The 12451-nt window shown below is 33.0% G+C and overlaps 1 protein-coding gene across 1 annotated transcript in view; it reads left to right on the top strand.

The window, feature by feature from the left end:
- Window positions 1-12451, top strand: part of LOC106478836 — a 58282-nt gene that overhangs the window by 20607 nt on the left and 25224 nt on the right. The window contains exons 6-8 of the mRNA XM_022382530.1: window positions 484-771; window positions 6519-6691; window positions 11452-11607. Coding sequence (XP_022238238.1) covers window positions 484-771; window positions 6519-6691; window positions 11452-11607 — 617 coding nt within the window. The remainder of the gene's footprint in view (window positions 1-483; window positions 772-6518; window positions 6692-11451; window positions 11608-12451) is intronic.

The raw sequence follows: 12451 nt of genomic DNA, 5'->3' as shown, positions 1-12451 counted from the left end.
AGGTTCTCTCTCTTTTGGGGACTTAGGCTTCCCTGGAGTCCCTTATTTGCTTATTTGTGACTACTATGGATTCTAATTTGATGACGAGGAACCCACTTTGAGAATAATAATGGTTGGAGATGGCTTGAATGGGTAATGAAGAAAAATTTTAATACAAGTTTAACATAACAGCAAATGTACAACATTTTGACAAGGTTTTGATATGTGCTAGTCAAGCTGATGATGAATGCCAGTCATGAAAATATGACAGTGTGGTAATTGCCAAACTGAGGTTGATATGAAATCAGTGAAACATAAAATTGTGTTTTTTTGTTTCCAATTTTTGGTGGTTTACATAGTATAGTGTTTTTCAGCTGTGTTATCTTTTATTTTGCTTCTTTTTTTTTTATTGCTTTCACATGATTTCCATTTTCCAAATTTCAATATGATGATAAGACAGCATGATATACTTTGTATGTTTATAGCTTTAAAACCTTTCTTTAGGTCGTGCTAAGGATGATCCACTTTCTTTATTGACATGTTCCATATATTCAATGGATAGTTCTCCTTTGACTGTTTATCCTGGATATCATTCTGGAATTTACAATACAAAGGATTCTCGAATGGTTACGTCATATGAAGCTCTACACTTTGGTGGACCGTACAAATTTGCATTCAACAGTAGTCATAGTGATGGATACGATGGAAGAGGCATTCCAGTTAATAGATTTCGTGGATGTGTCTATGACAAGTGGTTAGATAGCACATTCCAGAGTTTTTATGACTGGTCAGGTAAGATAAAAATAATTTAAAGCCTATTTCAAAATATAATCTTTCATTTAAATTAGTAAGGTGACATTATTTTTAAAAACGTTTGTTTGCATTTCAACTAACATTCAGTGTATTGATGTGTTTAGTATATTATTTATTCCTTTTGCTTGACATTAGAGTACAGCACAATACATGTTATTTGTGCTACAAATTATGGGAACTTTCAGTATGATTGTAGATATTTCTGATATGTTTTTCATAAAAAATATAAGTGTAAATATTTATCTTTCTATCTGAATTTGTGGAGTTTTTAGTAAATAAGTTTCTGCATTATACCTTTTTGTTATGCAGTATATTTATATTGCAATTGTATATAAGTATTATACATATAATGTTACAATTTTCTTGAGACGAATAAATTACAGTATCAAACACTGCATCAAGAAGCTTCATATCAATATTAATATATGTTTGTATTCATGATCATTTTTTTCTTGCAACTATTGTAGTTGGAGGAACACTGTACTAATTGATTAATGGTGGCTGTTACTTAATTTATAAGCAAATACTACTAATTGCTCAGCTCTAATGCTAGTAATTTGTTTTTAACTCCGCTTTTTTGGTAATTTTTCATAAATTCCCTACACTCTTTTAATTTGTAGAAATCGGCATTTTCTTAAAGTTGAGCTTTTTTTTTATTTCTTCAGAAAAACCAATATCACAACTGTCAATTATTTTAAGTTGACATTGGAGTCACACTGTTTAACCCTCTCTGTACCTGTGAATACCTTTCAGGCAAAAATAATAATTCTAACTCTGTTTCAAAACCTTTTACTCAAAAATATTTTAGAATTGATATTTTGTCATTTTGTATCATTTAGTTATTCACAAAGAAGCTAAAATATGTTAAAATTGCATTTTTGCACAGTCTGTAAATAATGCATTCATTGATTTTATTAGAACTTTTCTGCTATGAAACTAACATCCCTTGAGAAATATATTCTTCAGTTTTGTTTCTCACGTGATTTTCTTTTTCTGCTAATTGCATTAGTACAACTTCTCATTCACACCCCTTTATTACATCACAGAAAATGATCTGAACAACTACTAAGGAACTTCAGCTTTGAAAATACCTACAATCAAAGTTTAAATACCATTAGATGGAGCAGAATATATTTGTATACTACATTCATTAATGTAGATTGAATTAATTTGTCTGAAAAGTAGTTTTTGGTTTCCTCAGAAAGTGACAAGGCCTAACCCTTACAGAGAACAATATCAAAAATTAATATAAAACTTAGAAGACTTAAGAATAAACCACAGATGTGGGAAAATTTTTAATTTCTTTGGACATATTTTCATTCTTGAAAATGTTTTTTGTGTTACAGAAATTGTCTTGTATGACAGGACATTAGGTTAACCAATTTAATTTTATAGAGTACAATAGCCAATAGCAAAATATTCCAATGACTCAGATGTGACTAAAATACTTACTTATTGAATATTATTGTTACGTTTATCTTAACCACACAATAAACATAAATAAAGGAATTCATATGTTATTGTAAAGCATAATTCCGATACGATATCTTGCCTCTCACGAAAAACTTTTCTCAACTTACACTGCCCTGTATTGGCAAATATTTTCACTCACCAATAGCCTTGATACTCCCTATTACCCTCATGTATGTTAACATGAGACATCTGTATTCTAACATGCAAATGATTATGCAACAACCCTCATCAATAAGAGTGCGACACTACCCTTATCTTAACCAGCACCCTCTCTAAGATTGCACCCCTTAATCACTTGCAGTTCAGACATGTTTTTGCTTGTGTTTTCAGACTGATTTATTTTTGCTTAATTGCCAAAGTTTACAGTTTAAATTCTCTGGGGCAAGTTTTTTAAATTTGTGCAGTTTTGAGTACTTTTTTTTTTCTCTTTATTTTGTCTTGTCAACTCCACTCATCATTTATGTGCAATTCCATGTGGCTTCTACCTCATTGGCTGTAACTACTACAGCTGTTTTGCCCTGAGTTGGCTACATTTTTGCAGACTTCTGAGCACCTGATGATTGTCCTCTTTTACCTTGTAATGCTTAGCATGTACATAACAATGAAGATTTGAGCTGCCTAGTTCCTCCTCCTGCCTATGACTCACAGTTGCGTATCATTTTGGGGTAGGTGTCCAGGCCCCTCTGTTCCCTTTGGTAGACCTATTCGATCAGGTATGATATGTTTTCTCATTCCCTCCTGTATCGTTTCATTCTATTCCTGTCTTTCTCAGTGACAAACTGTGGAGTAAATTTTAGTGTTCCCTGTATCGCTCAGGTTATTGGGGTTCCAGAGTGTAGTTTTGGGGATAAGTTAAGTTCGGGGTACATATACCTCACCCTACCCCTACATACTATGGATGACTATGTTCTGGCATGTAATTGTTCTGGCTACCCTCCATAGACTTGCAGAGATTGGAGTAGCTTGTCCTGTTATGGGGATCAGACCCCCTTAATTTGGTTTTAGAGTATGGCACTTTTGTTTTGTACCAAGTGATTTTTTTTGGAGCGGTGTGTTCCCGAATCTTGAGAGCCCACAGTTGGATCAGTCCTGTTGCATAATTTCACTTAGCCTTTCTTTTCTGCCAGACCCACCTTGTCCCCGCTCCTCTCCCTGGTCAGTTCTGGCCTCCCAAGTGTTTGCAATTTGCTGTAGATCCTTGGTGTGCTGTTTTTGGGGCAACCAGCAGTTTTGGTGACTTTGGGGGGTTCAGTTCCAATGAGGGCTAGGCTCATGTCCCCTCAGAGGGACAACATTATATATATGGATTTCTAACACTAGGGTGGAAGTGGCAATTGGCCTATTTTGGCTTTGCACTACATTATACAAACATTCTTACTCCATCAGACACGGTACAATGTTTTAAACAGCTTTGCCCTAATTTGGAGATAATTTCACAGATCCTTGGGTTCTGAGGTGATTACAACTGGCCTGGTTCTTTTTAGAATTTCCCTCTTCCTTGGGTTTCCATTTCCAGTCAGGGTATTTAGGAGGTGGTTTGGGATTTGCTTTGCAAGGGTGCCATCATATGGGGAGATACCTATATTTGGGATTCTTATTCCCATCTGTTTGTTGCCCCTCTTGAAGTTAGGGGACTGGTTCTCTATCATTGCTCAGTCGATTCTGTACCATTTATTAGGCCTTTCACATTTCACCATGGGGTCATAACTAGCTCTTTGTTGGGTTTTCCCTACTGGTTTGTGGAGGATGAAGGTGTTGAGTCAGATGCATTTCTCCTCGTTAACTTCTCCTCTGCATTCTGATTTTCTTTAGTTCTATCTGGGTTGTATATTTTCAGTCTGGACTCTGTTGAACCTCTCCTCAGATCTTTACACTTTGGATGGTCTGGATCTTTGCCCATCTTGTTCTTTTCCAGTAGTCATCATTTCCACCAGAGCATGGATATGTGGCTTTCTTACAAGCTAGTTCTGCCTTTTCTTACTTATTTCTTCTAAGAGCAGAGGGTCATGTTGACTGGTTAGTAGGAGTGGAAACATTTGTTTTTTTCTTCAACCTATGCCATACCTTGTTCATCTTGGCATGTTGTTTTATTCCATACTCAGTTTGGCCCAGTCTTCTCCATTTTTGATTTAGAGCTAGGGCAATTCTAGTTTGTAGCCTCTCCTCCTCTACTTCTCCATTTTGCATGAGGTTCTCTCTCGTTTGGAGTTGTGTACTTCTCTGGAAGCCCTCACTTTTCTTGGTCAAGTCCTCCTGTGATGTCTTATGTGAGTTTGTTGGTCCAGAGAAGCCTCGTTTTTGGATCCCTTGGATGCTGTCTTCATATTTCCTTCCAGACCAACTTTTACTGGTTGGCTGGATTGGGTCAACACCTTTTTTGGATGTTCCTCCTCCAAGTCATCTCTTTTTCTGGATGCTCCCCTTTACGGTTGGGAAGATTTTATGGTTGCTCAGGAAGTTTTGGGTCAGTGGTCTCTCTCAGAATCCTCTTGCCTTTCCATACCTGTGGGCTCCTAGCAGTTCATTGGGCTCTGGTTATCTTCATTCTGGCCCTACAGGGATGGTTGGTGGTAGAGTTTTCTGACTACTCATGTCTAGTCTCGTACATATTCAGGCAAATTGACACTCAGTTATGGGACCTCTGGTGTAGACCACTGGTCCTCCTGTGTTTGGCCACGGCCATCAAATTCTTGTGCTGGCTTGCCATATTCCAGGTGCCCTGTATCTTGATGCTAATCATTTATCACTGCCCAGTTGGGGCTCTCCCCTGTTATGGGGCACACACTAATTCCTTTCATGGTGACTGCTCCCATTGCTTCTTCCTTGGGATCATTCCCAGTTGTGTAACCAATATCCAGTTACCATTATGGTTGGATTTGACTGGCTTATTTTTCCTTTATCCAGATTGATTTTGTATTTTCTGAGCATTTTCTTTCATATTAGTCACTTCATCCAAAAATGTTGTTAGTAAAAATATTCTTACCTAGTATATCTACCTGATATCATTTTGAAAGGTGGGTCCCTAGGTTATTGATAAGTCTGTTAGATTCTGCATTTTTTTTGTGATTTATATTTGGAAGTAGTGGCTATTGCAGTTAACAAAATAAAAGTTTCAAATGAAATAGGTGTGGAGGATAAGTTAGCAAATTGGATAGAAGAGTAGCTGGTTGGAAGAAAGCAGAGGTTTGCTACAAATGGAGTTCAGTCAAACTGGATTAATGTCACAAGTGGCATACCTCAGGGCTCAGTCTTAGAACCTTTGCTCTTTTTGATGAACATAATGACATTGATGAAGGAATAGACAATAAATTACATAAATTTGCAGATGATATTAAGGTCTTTAGCTATTTAGCTGCGAAGAGGATGCTTCTGATTTACAAAAGGATTTAGATCATTTATTGAGTTGGGCAAATAAATGGCAGATGGGTTATAATTATAATAAATGCAAAATAATGCATGTGGGTGATCATTGATTACTTCATTATATTCAGTTTACCCATATAAAAAAGTGCTGAATATCAAAATACTCAAAAGAACAAAATCTTTCCTGGACAGAAATCTAACAAAAAGCCCCCTATCATCAAGAAATTCCATCCCATATGAATAACTGACACTACAGTTGGCTGATGTAGTAAGCATTTACTTCATCCTGTTTTCTCTTTCTATAAATTATCTTATAAATAAAGGCTGAATTTTTATTTCTCATATATTTTATTAATTTATCTAAAATATTAATTTTTTCTCGCCCTCCAGTGGCACAGTGGTATGTCTGTGGACTTACAATGCTAGAATCTGAGTTTCGATACTTGTGGTGGTGAAGCACAGATAGCCCATTGTGTAGCTCTGTGCAAACAAACAAAAACTTTTTCTCTCTGTTAGTGTTTAATAATGTGGTATACCTCTTGATACACAATATGTTGTTTCACATTTGTGTACTTTTGAAATTTGTTCTTATATTTTATGCTTCATTTTTGAGCTTCTTTGTGTAAGTTAAAGTGCTCTCTTGAAAATAAAAACATAACCAAAAAAGTCTGAAATAAAAATATAATGCATATTATTTTAGACTTAAGTCCATTAACTTAATTTTTCAAGGATTTTTACTTTTCTAGCATGCATTAGATTCTTTAAAAGTACTGAATACTTAATAAGTTATTTAGTTTTTACACCTCATATTTTATACTTTAAACAAATTTACTCAAAAGTAACTAGGAAGTCAAATAGTAAGAATTAATTTTTTTGTTTTTTTTAAACAGACAGCAACGCTATTCCTCCCAGCGGAGACATTGAGGTGCCTTTAGCCAACAAGATAAATGGTGGAATTTATGTAAAGACTGAACAACATCAGAAAATGTGGATTGATGTAAATATTACATCCAATGTTGCTTGGTTCAAGGGAAATCCTTCTTTTAATGACCTAGACTTTCAGGTACTGCATTTATTCTTGTATGATAGTACTTCAGAGAATATCAGTTTTTTTTTAGTTTTTTAGTTGTAAGCATATGTTAAGTGTTAGTAATCATATATACTAATAATGGGCAATACCAAACTTTTATAACATTTAAGGGGAAAAAGGGGCATGTTGATCCCATCAACTTAAAGGTTGCATTAAAAAATTTGACTAGGCAAAAAACAGGTAAGATGATTCTGAATAGAAAAAGTCAATCTGCTCTCCAGACTTTTAGAAGAAAGTTCTTTCTAATGATATGAGATTTGTAGCATTTGATCAACACATTTGCAAGACAATTTTTGGACAGCACAAATGCAAGCATATTATTTATATAGATTTCTGCAAATGCAACATAAAATCCTATTTACCTTACCACAAGCAACAGCACATTGTTTAGAAGAAAGAAACTTATAAATCAAAATCCTTTTCTTCCATAATACTGTTATTTCCATCAAAATTATAATTTAATTTATGATAATTGGCATGCATTACATGCATTTGTTATAATTAAAAGCTATCTGCCAGTTATTTGCTCAACTCACCAAATGAACCAATACTTTTCTAAAGCATCAGCATCTATGTCATATGAAGCAACATGAGAAAAGGCTTGTTAAAAAATTATCTCTATAGATGTTGGGGGATAAGTTGGTTCATTGTATTGAAAAATCACTAAAGGGAAAAAAAATTAGAGGGTCATTATAAACAGAATTCAGTCAAACTAGATTAATGTCACAAGTGGGGTACCTCTTGGTTCAGTGTTGAGAATTTTGCTTTTTTTGGTTTACATCAATGACATGGATAAAAAAATGGTCAACAAGTTATATAAATTTATTAATCAAATTAAAGTCTTGGGGGCAATGTGTCAAATGTTCTCTGAAAATCCAGATGTACCGAATCCACACATTTGTCCTCACTAACATTAAACAGTAACCTTCTACATAAAAGATTAGTGTGGCAAGATTTTCCCATAGTAAAACCATGATGACTATCCAACAAAAGTTTAAGCTTTGTGAAACAACTTTGCAAGGAATCTTTTATCTGACATTCAAAAAATTTCTTCATCACTAATGTGTGATAAAGACAAAAAGCCCTGCCTCATTGGACATGACTGAATGCATTATTTTGGCCATGCCCATAAGTCCTAGCTTTGGGCATGTCCAAACAATTTTGTGTTTGGAATGCTTTATGGCTCTGTCTGTTTTATTTGCTGGGGATGCAACCTATAAGTTTTGCATCCTGGCTTGTGGGCTACTTGATCACATAACCTAATCAAAGCCTAACTGCTGACATGGACCTCCTGTCAAACAAGCACAGCACAGAAGCTTAAGAGGTTAGCAAAACAATTATTGGTGTCATAAATGGCATTCAATAAGGATTGGGCTTATTACAAGCATGGATTTTTTAATTTAGCTAACTGCTAAGAGGGCAATGTTCATCTAATAATCAGAAATTATTAGAATCTTCAAAAGCTGTAGTGGTTGCTAGCATTATACTTGAAATTATTATTTTATAAACAACTATTAAGTTCATTTGAGATTACTCAATATTAAAGATAATTAATCTCATTGGCTTAAAACTTCTTTCTTTCATTTGTATACTTGGATAGCTCAATTTTCCACTTAATAAGTTTATTTTGTTACTCTCTAATTTGTCCAGATGCTTTAATTTTTTTTTTCACTAAAAGCAAGCTATTAGGATTTGCATTTATGATTTATTATTTGTACTCTTAAATAATGACAAGAATAGAACCTACAATAGGTCACCAGGTTTTATTTTGTACTAGTCAGTGATGATTGTCTCTCAGTAATTACCTTTTTATCTTGTATTCTCTGATTTTCTTGGTAGTCATATTTGTACATTATTCTTTAATCAGTAAAATAAATATTATTAGATAAATATTGACAACAATATCCCAGTGTAACAAACAATGACATATAAAACCAAATATTTTGTTATTTATGACAGCTTTTTATAAACCGAAAACTTCATATCTTTTTGCTTCAGTTAATTAATTCTAAGAGATCAACTCAGATAACTGATTTGTTTTTTTCTATATGAAAATGATCCAAACGTTTCTTCTTATATGGATGATACATATTTTAACATAGTAAGTAACAAGAAAACATTTGAAACTCTTCTGTTGGAGCTTTTCCATGAATTTGACTACTAGTTTTTTGCAATACATATGTATGTATATATATAATTAAAAAACAAAGGTATTTAAATTGTAACAGCACAACAGTTAAAGAGTAATTTTGGTTTAATAGTTAATATTACTGTTAAACCAAAATTACTCTTTAACTGTTGTTTCCATGAAATTATCTTAACCTTAAATTTCTGATATGATCTGACCCCATAATGTGATCAAAATCATTTTGTGTGCATATGCCTAATAGTTTTTGTATAATTATTTAAAAACCTTCCCTTTACAGGCCAGCTTCATTTGTTAATGTAAATTGAACACAACCGAGAGAAAACGAAAAAAGTTATTTCACTTAAGCTAGTTTTTAATTAAATTTATTGTTGATAACTTAAATAACAACACTTAATAATCATTTGTGGATGTGTTTAAGTTATAAAAATAGTATAATGTATTTTTTATTACCTCATTATTAATAATGTGATGTGAATATCACATGTGCTTGCAATCAGTCAGTGTTTGCACTTACCAAAATGCTATCATCATTTGTTTTACTCATGGTGTCCCAAAGTATCAGATTATTTTTATAGTTTCTTAGACAGATGGCTGTACTGTCTTTATATCTTCATTTCTTCATATTAAGTATCGATTAAACCATATGCATTCTGAACTGCTTTGTTCTCAACCATTTCTTTTTATTGACTTAAGAGCTGTTGATTCCTGGCAAATTTTTTAACTTTAGTTTACAGTTTTCTTGTAAGTGTGAGTTAATGAATATTAACTTTTAGTTACACAGAAAATTATTAACTGTCTGCATGTATTTAAATGATAAAGAGCTCATAAGATCCTTATGTGTTTGTTATAAAGTCAGTATGGACAACAAATAAAATTTATTGAAAAATGAGTCTCTCAGCAAAACAAAATGCAAAATTTTACATTTTTTTAAAGCTAAAAAGGTGAGAAACTAAAGAAGCATAATATTGTTTCATTCTTCACATTCAGGTTTCAAACATTGGTAACAGTATTTTGTTATATTTTTGTAGCTTATGACACAAAAGATATTTGTATCTGTTATCCCAGCATCATTTTTTTTTTTAAATTGATATATTTTGTGTTTTATCAGTTGTCAAAAATGATAACTTGTTGTCTGGGTAAAATTAAGTAACTATTATATAATTACATTACTCTATAATAATTGTAAAACCTCATTCAATTGTATTAATGTTTCCAAAATTTTCTTTTTTTTTGTAGCCCCAGGTGTTTCTGTACAGCTAGCATTGTAAATGGTTGTGTCAATACAGTTGTTTTTGTATTTCAGGTTGGCCATGGCCTAGTACTTAGTATGTCTGACTGTGTAGCAGAAAATGTAAGGTTCATGGTGTGATATGCTGCTGAACATGCTCCCACATTGTGTGTCATTGTAGGTAGAAGGTGCTACTCACTGATTGTCCTCCCTCTAGAAAGTAATTCAGTATTAGGAACAATTATACCTGAACCTGGCCATTTAGCCCACGTGTTGCATAAAATGTTCTGCTTCAAAATACAGAAGCCCATAATTTAATTTCTTTCTGTTGACAAATTAGTAATAATAACATATTAGAAAAAAAATATTTTGTACATAACATTAAGTATTTTCACTTGGAGAACATTTATACAAATCTACTGTTTAAATGCAATTAAATATCATGTAGATTTAAACATCCATGCATCAATATGTTCTCAGCCTGCCTGCGTGCAAGCAGGCTGCATTTTTTGTTATTACTGCCCTATTGGATGTAATGTGAGATTAAGAGGCCTGTAATTGCCTGAGCAATTTTTATCACCTCACTTGAAAAGGGGAGTAACATCAGCCAACTTCCAATCTTCTGTCACCTCCTTACTACTCTAGGAATTATGAAAAATAACATCAAGTGGCACACATATACAATTCTTAACCTCCTTCAAAACATTTGGGAAATATTATCTAGTCCAGATGTCTTCTTGTTCTTTAAACTGTTCCCAATTTTTTTAACAGACTCAAAATTAATGTTTCCTTCTAGCAATTGTTCATGATGGGGAATACTGTTTTAATCTTCATTAATAACAATTGTAAAAAAGTACAAGTTAGTAATCCAGTCATCTCATAATCATCAAAAATAAGACTTCTGCTATCATCATTTAAAGGCCCTACTCCCATCCTAACCTTTTGCTTACCCTTGATGTATTTAAAGGAATCCTTACTCTTACTTTTACATTTTCACCTGTTTCATACTCTCTCTTTTGATTGCCAAATTTACTATTTGACTAACTCTTTTGATGTCCTGTAATCCTCTAACTTTCAATTTAAACTTGTTAAATTTGTAATACTTTAATTTTATCCATTATACTCTTAGTGAGCCATACTGATCTGTTACTTACAGCCAGTTTTGCTTTTGTATAAGGTGTGTAAATTGAAGCTAAGAAATGAGTTACTGTTACAAACAAAAACAAATCTCTTTACTTTCAGTTGAACATGTATGGTAATTTTTTTTTTATTCACTTGAAGTATAGTTATTATAAAGTTAACATAGTGTAAATATTCCTTGTATCTTTATGTCAGTTTTCTTTTTTCTTTTTTTAGATTCCACGTAGAATGTATTGTGAAAATTACCACCAAGAAAATGCTAAAAAAGTACCCAAGATCCCAAACTTTTTTAGTGCACGAATGGAAAGCACACTTGGAAGGTTTGACATGGATAACAGGTTGTTGGCCACAGAATATATTTGGTATGATGAGGTGAGAAAATTTAACAGATGAATTTTGAAGAGAGTAAAGGCATTATTGTATGATTCTGTTTATGCTTGTAATACTTTTGGGCAGTGTTTGCCAAATTCTAGGTGCCAGATCACCATCACATAAAACAGTGACATGTGATCTGGGAATTGTTAGGTGTGTTTTTTCTTATTTATGCAGTAATGTTTGCAGTATAATTAAACATCACTGAAAAAAAAATTGGTACAGTATTTGAATCTCCAATATATATTGAACTATACCATAAAGGAAGTCCAAATTGGCATAATTCTGCAAAAACATAGATTTTCAATGTCTTACTGACAGCCAATAAACACGCATAACAGCAAGTAGGCTTTCACTTTCTAAGACAGTTTGGCATTGAAAGATTTTAATGAGGTTTCCATAATTCTACATAGCACAGAAAATAATGCATGATTGGTTCACCTTCAAAACATTGTAAAGATTTAAGTGCACAAAAAAGCAGTGTGTGTGTGTGTATTTAATTTATGTCTAAGATTCATAACTTGCACAAAATTAAAAATTGGGTCACAAATTTTCATGAAACAAAGTTGGGATGACCTTCCTTACCATTCACTGATTAAACAAGTATTCTAGCTTCAAAGATTTATTGCTGGCTCCTAAATGTCAGAGATATCTAGGAATTATTTATAAAACAATTTACTTATGTCATTTATTATGTAATTTGTTTCTAGTGAACAAACTTTGGAAATTCATTCCAATATTAGCTATAAAATTTGAATGAACCAGGAAGCTTGTATTGTTAGCCAGGCACAGCTGAAAGGTCAATATATTATAAATAATAAATATATATAAATGTATAATTTTG

This window comes from Limulus polyphemus, unplaced genomic scaffold (genome assembly GCF_000517525.1).
Source record: "Limulus polyphemus unplaced genomic scaffold, Limulus_polyphemus-2.1.2 Scaffold254, whole genome shotgun sequence".
Classification (NCBI taxonomy): Eukaryota; Metazoa; Arthropoda; class Merostomata; order Xiphosura; family Limulidae; genus Limulus; species Limulus polyphemus.
The sequence above is the reverse complement of the archived record's forward strand: the minus strand, read 5'-3'. Positions and strand labels throughout refer to the sequence as shown.